The sequence below is a fragment of the Ochotona curzoniae genome, unplaced genomic scaffold, assembly GCF_017591425.1.
Source record: "Ochotona curzoniae isolate NIBS_2020 unplaced genomic scaffold, NIBS_Ocur_1.0 scaffold_1037, whole genome shotgun sequence".
In the NCBI taxonomy this organism is placed as follows: Eukaryota; Metazoa; Chordata; class Mammalia; order Lagomorpha; family Ochotonidae; genus Ochotona; species Ochotona curzoniae.
Window position 1 is genome coordinate 11,283,179 of NW_024467083.1, and position 24,217 is coordinate 11,307,395.

The 24,217-nt window shown below is 43.0% G+C and overlaps 1 protein-coding gene across 4 annotated transcripts in view; it reads right to left on the minus strand.

Moving 5' to 3' along the window:
• The window catches only part of DBT (dihydrolipoamide branched chain transacylase E2), a 45,858-nt gene extending 23,440 nt beyond the window's left edge, over positions 1-22,418 (minus strand). For 2 of the 4 annotated variants that reach the window (XM_040998363.1, XM_040998360.1), the window contains exons 1-3: positions 22,360-22,418; positions 9,023-9,146; positions 3,840-3,915 (exon numbers count right to left, since the gene is read on the minus strand). Coding sequence is in view for 2 of the 4 variants with exons in the window: in XM_040998360.1 (XP_040854294.1) it covers positions 3,840-3,915; positions 9,023-9,146; positions 22,360-22,410 (251 nt within the window). In the remaining 2 variants the exon portion in view is untranslated. Of the gene's footprint in view, positions 1-3,839; positions 3,916-4,699; positions 4,769-9,022; positions 9,147-22,359 lie in introns of those variants that run through there. The other 2 variants (XM_040998362.1, XM_040998364.1) reach the window with 2 other exon arrangements.
• Between the last annotated feature and the right edge of the window lie 1,799 nt (positions 22,419-24,217).

Sequence of the window (24,217 nt, forward strand, 5' to 3'; positions counted from 1 at the left end):
TCAGCATGTGTGAGACCCAGTGGCAGAGGGCAGGAGTGAACCTTGTAGAGGGGCTGCATGGGACTCCCCTGCTGGACCACCACTACCACTGGTGAGCTTGAGAGCTGGGATGGGGCAGATCAGGCCAGGCAGGGCTACAGTACCTGTTGGCCTCATGTGAGTTGGATCAGCGTAAAGCCAGGCTAGGTCAACTGTTCCTACTCCTACTGGTGCCTGCATAAGCCAGAGTGGGTATGGGTTGGTTAGGCTTTGCTACAGAATCAGCTGGCAAATGTTGGCACAGGGCGCAAATTTTGTCAAGTTAAACTGCAGAACCACCTGGAGAATACAAAATCCAGGAGTGGGAATGGGCCCAGTACAGAAATTGTGGGCTCCTCCCTTTGTGTTGCCACTCCCACTGGGGGGCAAGCATGGCTAGACAGAGTGGCACCTGTCAAGATATGTGTGGGCTGCTCGGATCGAACTAGGTTTTAATGCCCATTGACAAGTTTGAGAGCTGAAGGGGATGTGGGACAGACAGAAACAGTCTGCTGTGCATATTGGGAGGCACGGGAACCAGGACAGAAGGCAGGCCAGTGGGGCTTATTGAGGGTTACTCTGACTAGGTTGCAGCTTTCACTGGTTTGCATGAAGGCCAAGTGTGTGGTAGGCAGGATCGGGCTGGGCTGCAATACCCATTGGTTTGTGTAGAAGACAGGGTTGGAGCTAAAACTGACCCAGATTGCAAACACCAGCATTTGCATAAGCTGATCAGGGTGATGGACTGTGCTAGACCCTGTATTGGCAAGCACACAAGAATCAGGAATGGGATGGCCTCAGATGAAGTTTCTTTGGAGAATTGGGAAGTAAAGACAGAGACAGAAGAGAACTAAGGAAAGAGAAGAAGGGAGCAGAGAAGAAGGGAGCAGAGTATTTTTCTTAGTCACACATTTGCTCCTATAATTTTTCTTTCTTCCTTCTTCCCCCACCCCCTACTCTCTCTCTCTCTTTTTAAATTTATCTCTTTGTTTGAAAGAGTTAGAGTGAGAGAGGGAGACATAGAAAGAAGAGATCTTTCATCTGCTGGTTATTCCACTGATGACCACAGCTGCCAGGACTGGGTCAGGCTGAAGCTGGGAGCTTCTTCCAGATCTCCTATGTGACCAGCAGGGTCCCAAGCACCTGGGCCATCTTCCACTGCTTTCCCCAGGCCATGAGCAGTACTTCTATACATTGCAAGAATAAATGAGACTTTACTGCCATTTATACAAAATGACATTACCTTGTATTAAGTTAAGCATTCCTTCATACTCAAATTTCTATTCCAAGACTCCATTTGATTGACAGATTTCTGGTTTTTAGCATTTTACGAAGTGCGTATCTCCTCCCCTTGAATTACTTAGACATTATCAGAAAATAAACACAAAATTCAAGAATACTCAGTAATTCTTACAGAACATCTGAAAAATGAATCAAATGGCTGTTTGTTACTAGGTTTTCTTTAAGAAAAAAGCTATTTCCTATTCATAGAGCCTTAAACCCTATAATATAAGTTATTAGAGAACAACAGACACCTAACAATGTCCAAAAAGGCATGTCTTACAAATTATTACCATTTGTCTTTTCAACAAGCACTATAAACTTGAAGATCAAATATAGTTAACCTCATTTTACAAGTCAAGAAGGGAGGTGGGTGTTGGGTTACAGCAGATTAAACCATTGTTTTGGGACACCTCTGTCCTATATTGGTTCAAATACTGTTTCAAGTCCTAGCTGCTCAATTTCCAATCTAGCTTCTTGCTAGAAAGCAAATGATAATTCAAGTGCTTGCAAGTGGGAGAACATGGATGGATTTCTGTTGCCTAGTTTTGGTCTTTCTCCCCCTCTCTCTTTTGTTCTTTCAAACAGATGAAAATAAATGAACATTAAAAAAAAAAAAACCAAGAGGTAACACCTGCTAGAGAACAAGAAAAACAGGTCAAAGTAGAGGACTCAGGTAAAGCAGCTAATAATACAGATGGTCTCCTTTCTTCTGTTGCTCCTCCCATAATACCAAAACATTCCACAGATAAAAATCAAAAAGTATGCTTATGCTATTACAGTTTTTCTCTAACTTACAAGTGCAAGCTAAAATGTTCAGGAAGCTGAATCTAATTCTTTCCATTTATTTGAAAGAGAGAGAGAAACAGAGATGGGGAAAGAAAGGAACAAAGCTTATTCCCATTTGTGGATCTACCCTGTAAATGCACACAACAACCAGGGCTGAACCAGGCAGACACTGGGAGCCTGGAACTCCATCTGGGTTCCCACATGGGTAGCAGGAACGCCAATCCTTCAGTCATTACCTCCTGTTTCTGAGTGTGCATGTTAGCAGGAAGAGACAGATGCAGAAACAGAGCTGGGACTGGAACCCAGGCACCTGGACACAGGATGCAAGCATCCCTCTTGGCATCTTAATTGCTGAAGCAAATGCCAGACCCAGAATCAGATTCTTAAAAGAGTCTTTAATGTTAAAATCTAAAGGAGGGGCCAGCATTGTGGCACAGCAAATTAAGGCACAGCTTGCCACACCATTATCCCAGATCAGAGAGCCAATTTGAGTTCTGGACATTCCCTTTTTAACCCGGCTCCCTGTAGACATGAGTGGGAAGCAGATGAAGCTAGAAGTGCTTGGGCACCTGCCACCCAAGAGGGGGACCTGGATGGATTCCTGGCTTTGACCTCTTTCAGCCGCAGCTGCTGCAGGCATCTGGGCAGTAACCAGCAGAGCGAAAACAATTCTTACTCCTCCTCTGCTGGTCACTGTGCATCTCAACTGAGGAAATAAATAATCTTAAAAAAAGAAAAAGAAAAAGAAAAAGAAAAGCTAGTGAAAGTAAATATTTCTTCACTTGTTGTAACTGCTACTTCTAAACATTTAAGACTTAGCTCAGCATGAGGAAGTGTTTTTCTTCCTTGAAGCAAAAGGAAAAAAAAAAAAAGGAGTTGGGAATGAGTAAGGGGGAAAGAATTTTTTTTTCTTTTTTCAGACCCAAATTTTCAGCATTTTTTATGTTTTTCAAACGTTATTATTAGCTTCATACATTTTTGTTAAAATGTCTGGCCATTCTCTAAACAAACAGGCAGTCTTGCAATGGTGAGTCAAAAACACAATCTCATTGAAGCAATTTTCAATATGGTAGCGAGAGCTTTGACTAGATGATGGTGTCAACATTGTTTGGAAGGAAACATTACATTAATACATTAAGTGTTCTTAAAACATATGGCCTAAAATCAACTTATTGTTCATAAAAGATTCAATCTCTTAAAAAAAAAGATGCATTTATTTACTTTAGAAATCACAATGTGTGTGTGAGAGAGAGAGACAGCGCTTTCATCTGCTGGTTCATTCCATAGATGGCTGTAATGGCTAGTGGTAGGCCAGGCAAAAGCAAAGCCAGGGGCCCAAGCACTTGGACCATCTACCACTGCTTCTCCCAGGCTATTAGCAGAGAGCCAGATCAGAAGTGAGCAGCCAGGACAAAAACCAGTAGCCAGATAGGATGCCAACGCTGCAGGTGGCAGCTTTGCCACTACCACACAATGACAACTCTGAGATTCATGTCTCTTTTCAGGCTGCAGTGAGGGGTGGGCCTTGTATATGTGTGTATATATATATATATGTATATTATAAAAGAGAAACTGCATAAAATAAAAACCCTTAATGAGTGATAAATTCTTACCAAACTATTATCAACACAAAGTAATGCCACCCATCTGCTTTGACAAAAAACATCATATTTTATCTAAAGAAGTTTCTTAATTTTATACTGCAATTATTTTAAAATGTATGTAAAAAAATGTTTTTAAGATTAACTTACCATTCTTTAACAGTTACTTCTCTAATCCCTTCTCCAATATCTGAGAGTTTGAACTGAACAATCTGTCCATGCAGAGCTTCAAAAACAAATGAGAGATTATCTTATTAAATGAATAATACATTAGCAACAGGTGCTTTTATATCTAAAATCAAATAATGTTCTCAAGCAGGGGCTGGAATGGTTCATATAATAGATAATCACATTTTATAATTTTTAAAAGCATAACCATTTTTATAACTATCAAAGATGTAAATAAATTAGTTATTCCACGACACTGCCATAGAATTTCTATTTTTCAATTTCCAAAATAATGTTCTTTTATAGGGCTATCCAAGCCTCTAATAACAAATTAATGAGATTTGAAACAATTGTATGAATAGAAAATGAAATAAAAATATTACTTAAAGAGAGAGACCCTGTTGAACCTCCTTGTTCATTATGAAACTGTAATAATCATTACTAGCTTGTTCTTGGTTCTCTTTTGATTTCATACAACTGTTCTCATTGCTAGTGGCTAAAACTCAAAGAGTTCTATAGCAGACATGATAGGAATATGTGCCAACTATGTTCTACCAACTTATCTCTTAAACTTCTCTTTCTTACTTTGATTTTTTTGCCCCTTTACTCAAAAGAGAGAACTTCAGGACAACACAAGGCATGCACAGAGCCTTTCATTTCTATGATAAAAGATGGCTCTGAACCTGCGCAGCTGTGTTCCCTTATCTTTAATCTACTACTAACTCTATTTGCTTATAAAAATATATTAATAAGTTAACCAAATTTGTGAAATTTTCTTGAATAAATAGGAGATACTAGCAAAGAAATGTAAAATATATTTTGGATATGGAGATATTAGGTACCTCTTATTTCCCCTCTAGTAAGATGGGCTCTCTCACAGTCTGCTGCTCAGAGTATAAACTGGAATCTTTCTGAAAAGGAGTTTGGCATTAAGTATCAAAAGCCTTAAAAGAAAAGACATTTTTTAAGTCCACAACTTTGATTCCATCCTTGACTTAATAAGTAATTCCAGTTTTAAGACTTGCCATTGTAGGAAATAGCTAAAGAAGTACACAAAGTTTGTACTCAAGAGTGATTACCATAGGGTTATACTGAAGAACAGAAATCAAAGTAACCAGAAAACAAGCAGCGAAAACATTGTGGCAGCTTTAGCAAAGTGATATTATGAAAGTACAGCAAGAGGTTGGGAATTTGATGGTGCAAAGCCTGAGCAGGGAGTGACAGTTTTATGAGGCTGAGAAGGATAGGGTATGTGCCAATAAATCTGTCCATATTTAGAAAGGCTTTGCATACTCAAGTGTTTGAATCTTATCCTAAAGGGAATCAGGAGCAGTAAGTTAACGTAGTTATAAATTCTTTGCAACTGTTTCCAACTAGAGGTGGAGTAATTTTACCACTTCTTAAACCAGTGGTAGGCAAACGACTTCTTTCGCCCAAGCAAACATAGCAGAAGCAAAGTTGAGAAATTTCAGGAACCTAGGCTCTAACATCCTCACAACCTCTTTTGGAATACACCGTGAGATCTCCATATGACACCAATCTATTTTCCAAACATATAAAAATCATGAGATGCCCCAGCTGAAAATCAGTGCCAATTGTCAGGCATGCAAATGGAACCATCTTGGATCTTCCATTCAGAAGACCCCACAGAAAAGGAGTCACATTAGTGAAAGCCCACGAGAAACCAACAGCAGAACCACTTAGCTAACCCACAGAACTCTAAGAAGTAATCACCACTGTTTTAAACCACTAAATTGTAGGATAGTTTATAATTCAAAATAACTGATTCAAGGGCCAGGTGTTGCATGGCAAGTAAAAAGCTGCCACCTGCAACACTGGCATCCTATGTGGGTATTGGTTCAAGTCCCAGATGCTGCATTTCAAATCAGACTTCATGCTAATGCACAAAAAAAAAAAAAAAAAAAAAAAAAAAAAAAAAAAAAACAGTGGAACACAGGCCAAATACTTAAACCCTTGCCACCCATACGGGTGACTGGATGGAGTTCCAGGGTCCTGGCTTCAGACTGGCCCAGTCCCAGCCATCAGTCATTTGGCAAGTAAATTTGCAGTTATGAAATCTCTGTTTCTTTCATTTTCCCTCTCTTTCTACCTTTCAAATAAACAAATCATTAAAACTAAATCTAAAACATCAGATCTGTGACTTCAGGCCTAAAATTTCAGGGAAGAAAGATTTTGAATTGCTGGATGAGGTTGGGAAGGGACTGGTTGAAGAAAACGAGACTGGGAGAACAGGAGGCTACTGAAGGTAAGAAACTGAAGCATGGAGTTTACCCTTAAAGTACATTTAGATGTAGTCTGAAGTTTATGTTTAAGTATTTTTCAAAGCTTACTGAAAAGTAGAAGACTTATTATTATTTTTTTTAATTTGGGAGGTAGATTTACAGGGAAGGAAAGACAGAGAGATCTTCCATCTGGTGGTTCACTCCCCAAATGGTCACAACAACCAGAGCTGGGCCAACCCAAATCCAGAAGCATGAAACTTCTTCTAGATCTCCCATGTGGGTGCAGGGGACCAAGGGGAATCTTGGGCAGTTTTCCCAGGCATTTTATCAGGAAGCCAGATCAGAAGTAGAGCAGTAAAGACTCAAACAAGCTCCTATATGGGATGCTGGCACTACTTACAGAGGCTTAAACTATCATGCATTTGTGATGGCCCCAGAAGACAAACTTTAAGAAACAAGAGGATACTTCAAAAAGTTTGTGGAAAGTGGAATGAAATAAGCTTAGCTCATTTTGGTGCCAAAATTTTTGAAATCTATGCATGATTTTTGATAATATATAATTTCTTGTAAAAGACTCCTCATATAACATACAAAATTGACAAGTTTGTCAATTGACAAAATTGAAGTAAGAGAAGTCACATTGACTCCAGTTTTCTATTTTAACTCATTACTGAATTAAGTAATACAGGAAGAAGAAAAGAAAATATTTGTAAAACTGAGTTTGAGGAGTCTGGCTCATAGATTCAATATTGAAATGAGGAGGCATGGCCAGCAACTGGTGATAGGTTTGGGTTAGAAATACAGAATGCGAAGTATTCAAAATGTAAATGAGCATGTGACTGTAAAAATGTGACACGAGAATATGGGAGGACCAAGGATGGGATCCTATAAAACACTGAAAATTAAGAGTGAAATAAGGCTCAGCATTGTGGTACAGCACGTTAGACTTCCAATTGCAACAGTGACATCCCATATAAAAATGCTAGCTATTCTTTTATTGAGCCCCAGTTAATCTTTTTCTGATCCACTTTCCTGCTGACATGCCTACCACCAATATGGGAGACTAGGAAGGATTTCCTGGCTCCTGGCTCGAGCTTGGCCAGACCTGGCTGCTGAGGTTTTATGGGGAGTGAACCAGCAGATGGGAGATCTCTCTTGCTCTTTCAAATAAATTCATCATTTTTTTAAAGAATGCATTTCTTTATTTGAAGGTCAGAGTTCAAGAGAGAGAGAGAGATGTTCCACTCTCTGGTTCACTCCACAAATAGCTGCAACCAAGAGATGGAAGATTTCTCTTCCTGTGTTTTCTTTCTCCATACCCCCATGTTTCAAGTAAATAAATAAATCTTAAAAACCAGGAATCTATTTTTTTCAATAAAAAGAAAATAGAACAATCAAAATTGAGAATTGGCTGTTTGACTGGCTAATCTTCCACCTACAAGTGTCAGGATCCCAAATGGGTGCTGGTTCGTGTCTGGCTGCTCAACTTCCACTTGCCTGCTTATGGCCTGGAAAAGTGGAGGAGCATGACTCAAAGTCTTGAGGCCCTGCATCTGTGTGAGAGACCTGGAAGATGCTCCTGGCTCATGAATTTGGATTAGCTCAGTTCTAGCTGTTGTGGTCGCCTGGGGAGAGAATCGGTGGATGGATGATCTTTCTCTCTGTGTCTCCTTCTCTCTGTAAATTTGCCTTTCTGGTAAAAATAAATAAAACTTAAAAAAAAAAGGAAAGGAATATATTTAAGATTGAGAATTGGAGCCAAAAAAAAAATGAGTATCTTGAAAAAGTATGGATTAAATATTTCACATGTATTTTAATTCATTTAATATAAACAGATAAGGATCTTTGTATTATTTATTGTCATATTCTGAGTATCTGCATCAGTGCCCTGGTTCATACTGGTGATCAAAGAATATGTTTGCTGCAGGAATAACTTCTTACAATGATCTAAATATTATAGAAATTCCAATTTTATCTAAATGATGAAACTCAGAGAACTTAAATAACTTGCTCAGTTACACAGGTAGAAACTGGCAAACAAGGAATCCCAGTATCCTGGAATTAGTAGATCCAGGAACTCAAAGGTCATGAAAAGTAACCAGAGACTGGAGCAGGAAGTTGGTGCTTCTGCTATATTTCTCCGGTAAGTAACAACAAAAATAACAAATCACTTTATGAAAAAAAAAAATCTCAGAAAAAGTGAAGATAAAGTTACACACTTTAGATTAAAATAGGGGACATATAAAAAGCACAGAGAGATTGACTGAATCCAAGGAGGGGATATGGGTAGAAGTCTCTATTTTTCATTTTAAGCACAGACTAAGGACAGAATATTTGTTCAAAACTTAGCCATATAACAGAAGTCTAGAGTTGTTTATAAAGGTCTTAGTATCAGAAAAAAATATGCCCTTTGGTTCTTGCAAAATTCAACACATAGATCTACAAGTTTTTACAGAGGGTAGAAATAGTTGTGCAAAAAGTAAGTAAGGGTAAAAGCAGAGAACTTTCTGTTTAGCAGGATGGTTTCATCATAACAAATCAAAATGACAGACTGAGCCTCATTCATCAAACATACAGTATGTACAATGACAGAAAGCTACTTCTGTTAAGACAATCATTTACTTTGACTGGGACAGTCATATCAATGCCAAGTTTTGCAGTTAGATGAGTCAGATGATAAAGAATATGGCCCAACGCAGCCCAATCCCAAGCATTATGAAGACACAAGTATTAAGAAAAGTATGTGGTAGGTGGTAGGCAGAGGAGAGGAGGGAGGAGGATGGGAAGCAGAGGCAAGAAAAAAGGAAATGGGACAGGGCTAGAGAGGGGGAGGGTTCAGGGCAACATTTTACTGAAAAAGGAAGTACTGAATAGGAGAACACATGATATGACTGACACGTGTTGTCCTGAGGTCACACTTACCAGCTGTTGTTTTCAGCAACTGATGTGGATGACTGTAGTTGAAGGAAGGGTAACCGAAGAAACACACACACTTTGGCTTCAAAACATGAACAATACTGTTTGTTTGAAAATAGCGAACACAAACCTACGGATGAGAAAACAAAATGTAAAAGTACTTATAAACTATCTTAATGGATTATTTAAGTAAGTATTGAATCTCAGTTCCACTCTAAAATGAGACAATTATTACCACAATATAAAATTACCTAAGCCAAAATCAGAATAGTCTGTAGCAATGGGAATCAAGTTTATGAAGACTGGTAGCTATATTTTAAGAAGTCAAAGAAACTCAAACTGCAGCCTACAAAGAGTATTTTGATATCATTTTGTTTAGAAATATTATAATCTCAGAATCAGATTTGCACATTTTTGTGAAGCTAGAACAAAATCTTTTTTTTTTTAAGCTTGATTTATTTTTCATGAAAAGGAGAAACAGAAATATCTTCTGTTAGTTCAGTCTGCAAGTGGTTGCAACAGCTGAAGCCAAACTGATCTGAAGCCAGAAGCCAGGAGCCTCTTGTGGCTATTCCACGCAGGGTCCCAAGACTTTGAGCCATCTGCTACTGCTTTCCGAGGCCACAAGCAGCGAGAGTGCAGCAACTGGAACACAAACCGGTGCCCACATGGGATCCTGACGCATGTGAGGCAAGGATTTAACCAATGAGCCATAGTGCCAGGCCCTGGAACAAAATTTGTTATGAAACTAAGTGTGTTATAACAACATGTTCTATATGTGCAATCACACCAGCCTATAGTTTAAGCCATTAGACTTCCTAAAAAAAAAAAAAAAAAAAAAACCAAAAAACTACTACTAAAGAATTCCAAAGTGATTGCTAGCAAGTGAAGCTACTGGAAAACATGTAGTTTTTACTCAAAATTTTTTCTTACCATACTTGATAGTACATTCTTTAGATTTAACTATTTTATACAATATCACAGTATAATGTAATGCTATAGAAATAAGTGGGTCTGAATGCATTCAACTCTACATTAAAATCTAACTACTTGAAAACTATTTTATCTTGAAAGTTAAATTTTTCATTTTATCAATTCCTGATTAACTAAAATCACACTTTGAATATAAATTATAGAAATTCAAAACAGCATGTCTGAGAAAACTTGTATACATTTGAAATTTTAATTAGAAAAGCAGATATACAGAGAGAAGGAGATATAGAAAGATCTTTTGTCCGATGGTTCACTTCCCAAGTGGCCACAACAACTAGAGGTGTCCCAGTCCAAAGCCAGCCAGGAGCAATTTCCAAATTGCTTTAGGTCTTTTTAATGATAATTTTTTTTAATCTTTGGTGTTTACAAAATTGAGAAGGATAAACACCCATGTGGACCACCAATCAGGGTGGGAAGGACCGAGGAATGGGAGAAAGTAGATGGGACAATTGATTCCAATTTTCTTTTTTCTTCCTGTATCTGGGGTACAGGGCCACTCGCAGCAGTCCAATCGCTTCATTACCCGGGGTTGGGGAATGGTCATTCAATGTCATCCTAGGGTCTCCAATGTAGAGCATGTTTCAAGGGTATTGTTTAAGTGGTTTCAATAGTTCTGAGATGCTGTTGATTTTATTGCCCCAAGGTTGAGAAAATCCTTTTAACGTCCATTGGTTGACACAGTGGTTGACATAGTTGGTTGACATGGTGAATACCTAAGAGTCTCTACTCGCCCAGATACTTGCTGTCATAGCTTGGCCAGGACAGTTGTCCAATTTGTTCTGCCCTCCATCCTCTCCCGTGGTACTAGACGTCCTCTGCAGGCCTCAAGGAGCTATGATGTCCCCAATGAGCACCTGGGAATGCCATCCACTGCACAGGCCTCAGCAACCACGGAGACCCAATTCTGACATATGCACTCTGTGATCAGACCACATATCACGTGATTTTCACTGTGGTTGGAGTTCTGAGTCCAGTGATGCAATTGGACAGCTCCCCAAAGAAATCTAACTAGCAGTAACCCCAACTTGATTCTTGATTCTGTGTAGGGTCTGGCTCAGACCATCATGCATGTCAGCCTACACATACACTCGTGATTGCAGTCACCTAATCAGTTCTGTCCCAAATCCCATCTCATATGCAAACCAATGGAAGTTTCAGCCCAGCCTAACCCTACCTGCTTCGCACTCTGCACTCACATACACCAGCGGAACTGCAGCCTAGTTGGAGCAACCCTTATTAGCCCCCACTAGGACTGCCCCAGCCCTGGCTCCTAGGCATGCCGAAATGTGCAGCAGACTGTATAGTCTGTCCCACATCCCATTCAGCTCTCATATACATCAATGGGCACTGGAGCCTAGCTCAATCCAACCAATTCCACTAGACAACTCACACTCTTGCTAGTGGGTGTCACTGCCTGTCTAGCAAGGCGTACCCCCAGCCCTGGTTCTCATGCTTACCAGTGAGAGTTGCAACCCATCAGAGAGGTGCCCACGGTTTCCCTAATGGGCCCACTCCCAGCCCCAGATCTTGCACTTTCCTGGTGGTTCTGCAATCTAGTGTGACAGGAACTGTCCCCAGTCTCAGTACTTGTCAGCTGAAACTACAGCAAAGCCTGCACTTACTCTGGCTCATGCATGCACCGTGGATATAGTCATTTGGCCCCGCCTGGCTCTCCCCCTAACACAGCACACATGCGGGCCAATTTGTAGCCACTCCCATCCTGGTCAGTGGGAGAAATAGCCAAGCAGAAGGAATCCCACAACCTCCTTACTGGGCTCTCCCTGCTCCCCCACCTCGGACTCACATGTTCTGGTGGGTGCTATGGCCCAGTCTGACATGGCCTCACCTCACCTACAACCTAGCTCTGCTCAGCCTGTCCCCTATTCCTATTCATGCTGGTGGGTGCTGCAGCATAGCACAGCCCAATCAATCCCCAGGCCTGGTCCTCATGTGAGCTGGCAGGTGTTATCATTCAACCTGGCCTGTCCCACACCCCATCCTGGTTTTCACATCTGCTAGTGGGAGCTATGGACTAGTCCAGACTGGTCTATACCCAGACCTGACACACATATGTTGGCAGGCCTGGTTTGGGCTACCCTCAGCCTGGGTTTTTGCACTCACTCATCAGAAGAGTCTGCATCTTGACAGAGGAGCTTCCCAATCTTCTCTCTCAGGCCACTCGCCCCTCCCCCACCCCCCAGTCACAGATCTGGCTAACACTGGCAGGTGGTGGGCCCAGTCTGACTTGGCCTACCTCTCACTGTGTATTTTACCAGCAGGTACAGCAGCCTTGCCTGGCTGGCCCCTACCCATTCTGACTGTTACCCCTGGGTACTATAACCCAGCCCCACCTGGCTCACCCCCAGACATAGCTCTCATAGTGGTTCAGTAGTTGCCAAGACCTATCCCAGCCTCTCCTTCACATGTTCTGGCTCTTGCGCGCACCAGCAGGTACTGGAGCCTAGCTCACGCTGGCACACTCCAGATCCAGTCCACACCCATGATAAGGGATGCAGCAGCCATATCCAGCCCAGTTCAATGCCCTCATTCAGGCTCTCACACACACACACACACACTCACCGGTGGAACTGCAGCCTAGCCAGGGCATCCCTTTAGCTCCCTTACCAGGGCTTCTCTCAGCCACAAATCATGCATGTGTCCTGTTCTGACCCAGTCTACCCCCAGTTCCGACTCTTGGTGGTGGGTGCCACAGCCTAGCACTACCCAGCCTGCCTCCAGCTGGCTTTCATCCATACCAGTAGGTGTGATAACCTAGTCCCACATGACCCATACTCCATCCTGGCTCCTAAGCATGCCAGTGTGCTATGGTTTGACCCTCCTAGAGTCGACCCACACACCTACTAACAAGTTGAGCAGCCTTGTCTGACCTAACCAACACCCAGCCCTGACTCACGTGCCTACTAGCATGAGCTACAGCACACCAGGGGATTTTCCCAAGTCCCTCCACTAGGCCCACTCCTAGACCCATATCCTACATGTGCCAGTGGGTGTTGGGCCCTTGTCCTACATAGTCCACCCTTGAGTTTTGGCCCTTGTGTGTGCTGGTGGATATTGAGGCCCAGACCATCCCACACATAATTCTTGGGTGCACCTGTGAGTGCTGCAGCCTGGGTCAGCTCAGCCTGTTCCTAACCCTAGTTTTCATGTCAGTGAGTTCCACAGTCATGCCTAACTTGACCTTTCATTACTCCCAGCTCTTGAGCAAACCAGAGGGTATTACAGTCCTATAGGGGTGAGCCCACATATCCGCCACAGACTCTGCCCCCAGATCCAATTCTCTCACGTGCTGGTTAGTGTCAGGCCCAGCCTAATTAGACCCATACCCTGTTTCAACATTCACTGTTAGGTACTGTGGTCTAACCCTGCCAGTATGCACTAATGTGCCAGTATGGTCCAGCCCTAGCTTTTATGTGCACTGGTGGTCATGGTTGATACCAACTAGCCCAGCTCAGGTCCCCCATGTGGGCAAGCACATTGGTTTGACCCCAAAAGGACTTCCAGTTTTCCTCCTCCAAACTACCTGTCTCAGCCTCTTTGCTTACCTGTAAGTGCAGTAGCCTAGTCAGTGGGAGTTCCCCAGGAGTCAATCCTCCCCCATACCATTCTCCTTCGGTGATCCTCCCTCCTGCACAACCCTATACCCCCTTCCCTGAGCAATCCACAGCACCCCATGCCCACGAGGTCACAGGTCCCCAAACCCAATAATCTGATGTGGCACAGTGGTCGGGCTCTGACACACACTCCCTTTGGTCCCCAGAGCATGTCTGCTGGTGTGCCAGTGTTGGCTCACTACATGTCTTAAAAAAAAAAAAAATAGGCAGGCCCGGCACAGTGGCCTAGTGGCTGAAGTCCTCACCTTGAGCGCACCGGGATCCCATATGGGCACTGGTTCTAATCATGGCAGCTCCACTTCCCATCCAGCTCCTTGCCTGTGGCCTGGGAAAGCAGTTGAGGATGGGGCCTGGCTTGGTGGCAAAAGTGGTTAAGGTCCTCACCTAGCACGCCCAGGATCCCATATGGGCGCCGGTTCTAATCCCAGCAGCCCCGCTTCCCATCCAGCTCCCTGCCTCTGGCCCTGGAAAGCAGTCGAGGATGGCCCAAAGCCTTGGGACCCTGTACCCATGTGGGAGACCCGGAAGAGGCTCCTGGCTTCGGATCGGCATAGCATCGGCCGTTGCGCCTACTTGGGATGGAAGACCTTCCTCTCTGTCTCTCCTCTCTGTATATCTGCCTTTCCAATAAAAATAAAATAAATCTTTAAAAAAAAAAGGTTTGTGACTTATTAAAATAAATTCCTTAACTTATGTATCTTTCAGTTTTTGTTTGAAAGGCAGAGACTTAAACAAAAAGATACAAGTGGGGAGAGAAAGAGGTAAGGAGTGAAAAAAGAATAAGCAAGTTCTTCCTTTTACTAATTCACTCCCAAATGCTCGCTATAGCAAAACTGAGCCAGCTGAAGCCAGGATGCTGAAACTAGTCTCCTGTGTGGGTTACAGAGAGTCAAATATTTAAGACATCGTCTGATGCCTCCAGAGCATATATTAGCAAGAAGCCAGATCGGAGCAGAGCATCTAGGGTCCAAGCCGGGCATTCCAAAATGGGATGCATGTGGTCCCAGGGACACCTTAACTGCACTAAACACCTCCCCATATCACTGGTTTCTAAAGGCAAACAAACAAACAAGAAAACATCCTGAAGATCCTTTTTCCTAAAATATACTTTTGAACCATGCACTTTATTTTAAAGAGAGCATTCTAGGCCTGGCGGCGTGGCCTAGTGGCTGAAGTCCTCGCCTTGGATGCGCCGGGGTCCCATATGGATGCTGGTTCTAATCCCAACAGCTCCACTTCCCATCCTGCTCACTGCCTGTGGCCTGGGAAAGAGTCTTGGACTGCCCAAAGCCTTGGGACCCTGCACCCACGTGGGAGACCCACAAGAGCTCCTTGCTCCTGGCTTTAGATTGGCCCAGCACCGGCCTTTGTTCACTTGGGGAGTGAGTCATTGGACGGAAGATCTTCCTCTCTGTCTCTCCTCCTCTCTGTATATCTGACTTTGCAATAAAAATAAATAAACCTTTAAAAAAAAAAAGAGAGCATTCTAATTTATGATCTTCATAATACGTATATTTTCTTCTCATTAACATTAGCATTCAAGAAACATAAAGTCTAATTACAATTAAAATTCATAGGTTAAAACTGAGCAGGTGGCGAAAGAATTCTACCCCAAATACCTCCATTTTGTTTGCCTTTCCGTTCTTCAAATACCACAACTCAAGTTCTGGCTCAACACCATAATCAAACAAATCAATCAACTTTTGCTTCATCTGCCATGCAATTTAGGGAGAGCAGGTGAAAGTCCTGAAGTACATACATTGATATTGATTTAAATAACTTTTATTTAAATATATTTAAAACCTTTCAAAGAAAATTAAACTATTAGGTGGTCTACTTCCACAACAGAACAATGTTTGAATTATTGAGGTGGATCTCTTTGGATCTAGGGACTCGGGATGCAGGAGCTCTGAGACATTAAACAGACACAGGGGACAAAGGGTCAGGAGTACAAGGCAAAATGTTTATTGAAAACTTTCCGTATATCCATTCTACCCTGGTCTCTAAACAACCTTCTAAAACAGACAATCTGGGGATAGTTTAGCTACAAGGACACCTGGTCTGGTAGTCAGAGGAACATAGTTTAAACAGTAATGTAGTTATAGACATGCATGGCAGTATTCCTGAAGTGCTTCCTAGTGCTTATGAATTTGTACCCTTTTTCTAGGTCACATGCCTCAGTTGCTTTCCAAGGATAAAAGCAAGCCTAACGGGGAGTAGGCCTGAGAGCACAGTGGCAGAGCTTGTCACCCTCTAGACAACATCCTGAGGAGGCCATTCTGGCCCAGTCTTCAGATGCTTGCTTGTCTCCATGCATCACCAAAAACAAAGACACTCCCAAGGTTCACGCCCAGTTATCAGGTCTCAGCATGCACTCCTGCAAGCTCCTCACAGCAATAGATTTATTTATTTGAAAATCAGAGAGACAGAGGCACAGAGAGAAATCTATATTTTGATTGCTTTCCCAAATGCTGCCAAAAGCCAGCTCTGGGTCACATGGAAGCCAGAAGTCAGAAATTCAGAGGTCCAAGCACGCCAGGCACCACCAGGTGTGCATTAGCAGCTGGCATTGGGAGCAGAGCTGAGACTAAAACCGTGACACTCTCACATGAGACATAGACATTCCACAAGTTGGCTTAACCACTTCACCAAATGCTCTGAAGACCAACTAATTGGTAGAGGAGGGCACAAATTATGAAACTTTAATATTACTGAGTGCCAACTATATGCTGAGTATTTAAAATATCTTTGTATATATTGGCTTCGTTATACTCTATAATTACATTCTAGACCATGCCCAGTAATCCTCTCTAAAAAACGAGAAACTGATGGAAAAGGTAGCATAATTTGTCCAAGGTCAGACAGCACACAAATGGCAAATTTAAATCTGAACATAAGCTAACTTGACATCAAAATCTGGACTCTTTTTTGTCTTATCACATTGCAAGTAGTAGCAGAAAAACAAATTTATCTTACTGAAGTTTGCAATGCACACACAAATGCTGAAGTGTGTGTATATACATTCTAACTTCTCATAATTAGAAATATAGGTAATAAAGTTTTACAGGAATATAGGTAGAGAATGTTTCTTTTTCCAGGTTGACTTGACTTGGAAAGACTTCTTCGAGCAAGACTTAAATGGGGCCTTGGCGTAAGTGTAAATAACAAGAGTGGAGAACTTCCTAAAGGGAGAAGAAAGAAATTAAACAAGAGACTGCAGCAGGAGTTTGCTTAGCATGTGTGTTGCAACAGTGAGCAGCTTGACTTAGTTTGATCAAATTTATAAAATGGATCAAACTGTTGATAGCCATAAATGTCAGGAAAAAGAGCCTGCATTGATAAATTATGGGTTATTAAAGGAAAAGGAGGCTGGCATTGTGACTTAGTGGGTTAAGACATCCCTGGCCACACCAGCACCCATACTGGGGTGCTGGTTTAAATCCCTGCTTCTCCACTTCCTATTCAGCTTCCTGTTAATGTATTATTTAGAGAATGAACTAGCAAATGGAAGATCCTTCTCTATCTAGCTTTCTCTTGCTTCCCTCCTTCTCTTTTTCCCTCTGTCACTCTTTCAAATAAATAAGTCTTTTTAAAAAATTATCTAGTAGTTTATTAAACAGATTGCACCAAGTAAATCTCAGAGAGAAAGATGTCAGGCAACGACCACACAAGGAGGGTGTTACAGGACAGGGGGCCTACGCTTTAGGAAGGCTGAGTCCCATATAAGGAAGCCCTGTTCAAGTTTTGACTGCTCCACTTTCTTTCTTTCTTTTTAAGGATTTATTTTATTTTATTGTCATTACAAAGTCATATATACAGAGAGGAGGAGAGACAGAGAGGAAGATCTTCCGTCCAATGATTCACTCCCCAAGTGACCACAATGGCCGATGCTATGCCGATCCGAAGCCAGGAACCAGGAACTTCTTCCAGATTTCCCACACAGGTGCATGGTCCCAAAGCATTGGGCCATCCTCAACTCCTTTCCCAGGCCACAAGCAGGGAGCTGGATGGAAAATGGAGCTGCTGGGATTAGAACCGGCGCCCTTATGGGATCCCGGCATGTTCAAGGTGAGGACTTCAGCCACTAGGCCACTGTGCTGGGCCCTACTGCTCCACTTTCAATCCAGCTTCCTGCTAATGTACCCAGGAAGGCCTACCCCGATGGAGTTCTTATGGGCTCTTTCTGCCTGGTTCGGACCTATCTGTGGAGTGCTTGGGTTTGATGATTCCCAGCTTTGTCTCCTTACTCCAGCTTCCTGAGGGCCCAGGAGGCAGCAGTAATGGCTCCTGTGGTTGGATTTCTAGCCACCCACGTGGAGGCAGAGATAACATTCTGGCTCCTGTTTCAGCCCTGGCACAGCCCTACTCACTATGGGTCATTTGGAGAGTGAGCCAGCAGATGAAAGCATTTTGACTTCCTGTCTCTCTCTACATGTCTGTCACTCAGATTATTAATTAATTAATTAAAATTTTAAAATAGAAAAAACTGAATAGGTGGCTTTAAAACACAACAGAAAGAAGAAGAAAACAGTTTTTTCAATAGAGAAGGTATTTCTTTTCTGGACATGGACTATTGGCTTAATAAACTAAATGTAAGGCTGAAAATCTCCAATTTAAAAAGGTATGATCGGCCCAGCACGATGGTGCAGTGGTTAAGGTCCTCGCCTAGCACGCCCGGGATCCCATATGGGCGTCAGTTCTAATCCCGGCAGCCCCGCTTCCCATCCAGCTCCCTGACCGTGGCCCTGGAAAGCAGTCAAGGACGGCCCAAAGCTTTGGGACCCTGCACCCATGAGGGAGACCCGGAAGAGGCTCCTGGCTTCGGATTGGCTCAGCTCCAGCCCTTGTGGCCGCCTGGGGAGTGAATCATCAGATGGAAGATCTTTCTCTCTGTCTCTCCTCTCTGTATATCTGCCTTTCCAATAAAAATAAAATAAATCTTTAAAAAAAAAAAAAGGTATGATCATGGGGCCTGGTGCTGCAGCCTAGTGGCTAAAGTCCTTGCCTTACATCCACTGGGATCCAATAGGGGCACCAGTTCGTGTCCCAGATATCCCACTTCCCATCTAGCCCCCAACTTGTGGCCTGGGAAAGCAGAACAGGACCACCAAAACCTTGGGACCCTGTACCCACATGGGAGATCCAGAAGAGGCTCCTGGTTCCTGGCTCCTGATCGATCAGTTTCAGCCAGTACAGCCACTTGGGGAGTGAACCAGTGGATGGAAGATCTTACTCTCTGTCTCCGTTCTCTCTGTAAATCTGCCTTTCCAAGAAAAACAAATAAACCTTAAAAGAAAAAAAAGCATACTATGGTTCCATTGTTTAAAAATCTGAAACAATTCTAAATTCACCTATGAATAATACTTAAGAACAGTTAAGGGACCATCTGTTCCAATTTGCTTGCAGCAATGGCAGTTTGTCCCTAGTGACTCAAGGTAATTATTAATAAGCCAATATCTATAATCATGAAAATATCTATAAACATAAAAGATGAAAAGGCTCATCAGATTAGAATTAAATATTATAATAATAATTCAAAAGGAAGTTGTTAAGCATTCCTAAATATACTAAGAATCTGTGATAAATTGGAAACTCGAACGTAAAAGCAATGTAGTACTTACTCCTTGAATTCAAACTACTTATGCTTTTGCTTTACTACAGGCAAACACCACAGAAATATTCAATATAACAAGGTCTCGGTAAGTAAGACTTAGAGTTCCTCTTGATAACCAAATACATGTGGTAAGACCTCTTGTTAAAATGCTGGACAAAATAGCTTTTCTGAGTCTTTCAACAAATACTGATTAACACCCACAATGTGCCAAGCACTTGGAATTATATAGAGAAGACACTTTCATTATGAATCCTAAAGTTCAAAGACAGAAATAAAAAGGGGATTATAACAGTGCATTACATGAGCGCAATAGTGTGTTGCAGGAACCTAAAGAAAAGGGATCCAATTGGATAAAGTCATGTGGAAGCAAGACCTCAAGGGTGAGTGGGAGTAATCCTGAAGATGTGGTGTGTTGCAGGTAGGGCCATAGGGGAGTAAGGCAAGAGTTCTGAAAGCAGAGCAAATACATACGCAAAGGTCTGGAGTCAAGAGAGGACATTGTGAGATCCATTAATAGAATGCAGCAAGGGTGGGGAAGTATTACAACTGTAGTCAGGATCGATAGGTTTTTTGGGGAGCAATGAAGCCTGAGAGATTGTCTAGGAACATCATAAACTGTCTCCAAAGTCCTGTGAATTTTGAACATATTCCTGAGGGCAGTCTGAAGCAATCAAACAACATTACTAAATGTGTATATCTCTTCATAAAATTGCCCTACCTACATGATGAAGAATGGACTGGAAAACACAAGATAGGAGGCAGGAAAAGTAGGCACCAGAGCTGACAGTGTGGTGAACAACAGTAACACGATTTCTTCAAAAAGAATTAAAGGCTAAAATCAAGAGAAACAGGTTTCCAGGGGCCATTCTGGAGCCTGCAGAATCCAATGCTTCTTTGAGGTATTAAAGCACACTGGGAGATAACCAAAGGCGACTTTTTCCAAGTTTCCTGGTGCTAGCAGGAGCCAGAAAACATGCCTGTAGTGACTGAATATGGCTGCCTTCTTGCCTTGAGTACTAAATAAGTTTGGCAGCTCTCTTGTGGTTACGAAGGAAAGGTCAAATGACTGCTGAAATGACACCCTGATAATGATGAGCCTCTTCATCAGCACCAACTGTCACTTGACTTTGGATGCTCCATATGCAAGACACGTACTGTTTCATGATTTGCAGCTGAAAAACATCATAATACATATATACACATATACATATACATATTTATGCAATTAGAGATCTTAAGGGCAGTGGGATACAGGGGTCTGAATTGGCAAATTTCAGAACTTTAGGATATCGTCCCTATAGATGGTAAATACATTCAAAAAAGTGGATGATATAATCCCGAAGTGAGAAAAATGCAGAAGGCAAAAGGCCAAAGTCAGAACCCTTAGAAACACCAATAGTTGGGCCTGACATGGTAGCCTAGCTGCTAAAGTCCTCACCTTGCACGTGTCAGGATCCCATATGGGAACTGGATCATATCCCACAAGCTCAGCTTCCCATCCAGCTCCCTGCTTGTGGCTTGGGAAAGCAGTCGAGGATGGCCGAGGGCTTTGGGACCCTGCATCCACATGGGAGACCCTGAGAAGGTTCCTGGCTCCTGGCTTCAGATCAGCTCAGCTCTGGCCGTTGTGGCCTTCTAGGGAGTGAATTATTGGAGGAAAGATCTTGTTCTCTGTCTCTCCTCTCTGTATATCTGCCTTTCCAATAAAAATAAATAAATCTTTGGGGAAAAAAACACCGATAACCTTATATTGCTTACTTCTGAGAAATGTTTTATTAGGTGATTTTACTGTGTAAAATCACACAAATTCAAGGCTACACATTTGCATAGCACATTATGATATTGAATATTGAGGAAAACTGTATTTAAACATTGACAAGATGCTGTGAAAATATTAGAGACAAAATTTTCAGCTCCATTATAATCTTATAGCACTACCAATATTTACTCAAATTTGGTTTATCATTGAAGTGTCATGTGGTACATGACTATACTTAACAGTTGAGAAGCGAAAGTAGAGATTAGGACAAAGGGATCAAAAACACAGGAAGAATAATATTGGAAAGCTGGTGCCACAGAAGTGAAGAAAGGAGAGCCTCAAGAGACGCCAGCCCCCAGTGAGGCGCGGCCAAGCAGAGCTCTCTTCCAGTTATTTCCTATTTACCCTTCACCGATTTCAAGTTACACAGTACTGGCTGGGAACCTGCTCTCTGACTCCCAGGTCCTCCTCAAGTGCCCACTCCTTTGTATTCCTGCGGCTCTATGCACTTGTCCCATCATTGCATTTCTCAAGCTGGACTGTAGTTACTCCATGTCTTTTTCTCTCTCCCTGCCCTCGTCCACCACAAAGCTGTAATCACTGGGAGGGAAAGTTAGCCTCTGTCTCACTCCCACAGGCTTCCCCATAGTCTAGAAAACAGCGCAGCTATACAGCAAGCTCTTGAAAGACCAGGAGCCAGCCACCAGGGAACCGGAAAAAAAAACGTGGTGCAAACAGGATGAAACAGTATTCTCACTGGCGCGAGTTTGTGCTTGATGCTAAAAGATTACTGAAGAGGGGGAACTGACAGGGAGAAGGCTGTGGGTCATAATTTTGCTGATAAAAGATTGGAATGGTACAGGGGAGCAAGAGAGCCAAGAGAGAATCTTAAGCTCCTCGGACGCAGGTGATATTCTTCGCTTGACCGCCCGCCCTCTTCCTCTAGACTGTAAATTCCCTCAGGTCACGATTGCGTGACCAGTGCTTGGCGCACCGTGGGTTCTCATTAAATGCTGAATGAATTGCATCTCTATTCCAGCGTTTATCACAACTGCCTGGCACCTAGAAGGTGCACAGTGAAAGGCTAGAAGACCAAAGGCCAGACAGGTCTGCAGGTGAGGAAAGCGCAGGAAGGCTACCGAATCGCGGCAATGTAAGGGAAGGCAGTGGAGCTCAGACCCACGGACTGCCCACTTTTCTCTAGTAGCCCCGTTTTCTTTTTTAACAAACATACCTCCGCCTATCCACAAGTACCCTGTCTATGAGAGAAAGGCAACACAAAACTTTCGGATGAGTATGGGCAAATCTCTCCTTCCTGGCCCCAGATCAGTCCAAACCCGCTTACCAGCCGCCTGGCATTTCTGCTCCAGGTCCTCAGCAAACGCACTGCAGCCATCTTTTCCCGGAAATGACCTCGGTTCCGCAGCTGAAAGAGTCGCCTCCACCGAGCAACCAATAAAGAGACAGGAACAGCTCCTCCCCTGGAGCGGCCAATGCGGAGCGAAGAAACGAGCCTCCCACCAACAGCCAATCCGGGAGTGGGGAGGTGAGGTGTGCGCTAAAGCCCAGCACTGTGGGGAGCCAGGCTCGGAGCGAGCCAGTCGGGGTACCAGGAAAGTGGTGGGGAGTGCAACACGATGCTACCGTGCAAGTCCGTGCAATGAAGGAGATCGAGAGTGATCAGTGCAAACAGCACTGACTTAGAAAAAGTTACTTTTTGGAAAAGAGACCTGAGGGGTGAGGCGGAAAACATCCCTTTTCAGGTTATTCTGTAACTGCCTCGATCGCACAGCTGTGCGTTTTCAAGACTTTGTAGCACTAGTTGTCTCATCAGCCCTTATTAGAACACTTTCCCCTGGCTGCAGCTCTTACTCCTACGGAGGATTCGGGATTTTACTGAAATTTGTTTCCTACTTTTTTCTGTGAAAGATGAACAAGGTTGTTTAACATCTTGTTGTTGCTGGGTTGCTTGTTTTTATTTTTTGTAGTATTGTTTACGTACTTGAGAGGGGGGACCTCTAATTAGAATGGGAAGGGTTAAGCTTGGAGCAAGGTGGGCAGGACAAATGTTTGCTTGTTTTCTCCTGTGTCTTCAAGGAAGGGGATCACTCCTTGCCATCAAACCACATTAAGACCCGGGGTGTTTATCATTTGATGATGTCCTAAAGACCCTGATGTGGGGAAGTGTGTTTAAAGGTGTTACTGGAGTGGCTTTGATAGTTCTAAGAAATTGTTAGGATTCATTGCTCCGGAGTTGAGAAAATCTTTCCAAGGTCTATTATTACCAAGGTCTGCTTTAGCGCATCCATAGATCCAGGGATATGCTAAAAAGCTTGGCCAGGAGAATTGTCCAACCTGTTCTGCTCTCCATCTTCTGATGAAGTAATTTACGACCCCTGCTGGACTAGATAACTGTTGTGTCCTCCATGTGGAACTGGGCATGCTGTCTACTGCACAAACATCAGCAACTGAGGCCCAGACCCAACAAATGCACTCTGAAGTTGGACCACACTTCTTGTGGATTTTTTTTTTTTTTTTTTTTTTTTTGTGGCTAGGGTCTGAACTCAGTAGTCTAACTGGGGAGTCCCCTAAGAAATCTTGCCTGGGGTGGCCTCAGTCTTGACACTGCTATGCACCAGTCAGTACAGGGTCAGGCTCTGTCTGTCTCCTGTGCCAGCCAATGTACATTCTGGTGGATGCAGCTACCTGGTCAGTTCTGTCCCAGCGTAATATCTCATGAGAAATGGTGGATTCTGCAGCTAGACTGCCACATACCTGGTCCTCACATATATCAGTAGGTGCTGCAGCCAAGTCGGGGCAACCCCTAGTGACCCCCACCAGACCTGCTCTCAGCCCTGGTTTTTCTGTGTGTTTCGGCATGTGCTGTGGCTGACCCCAGCCCAGCCCACATCCCACCCAGCTCTGGGGCATGCCCGTGGGTGCTGTGGCTTAGGTCATCCTGAGCCACCCCCAGACCTGGTCCTCACACACGCAGACCGGTGCTGCCACCCTAATCAGCCTGGCCTGCACCCAGCCCCAGCTCTCAGGTTCACAGTCAGTGAGTACAGCCTGGCAGGGAGTACCCACAGTTCTCAGATAAGCATATATTGATTCAGCTTCTGAGATTACTTTTTTAAAATTAGATTACTTATTTCTTTTCTGATATTTTTACTTTGATCTAGATATTAGTATAATATGTTTCT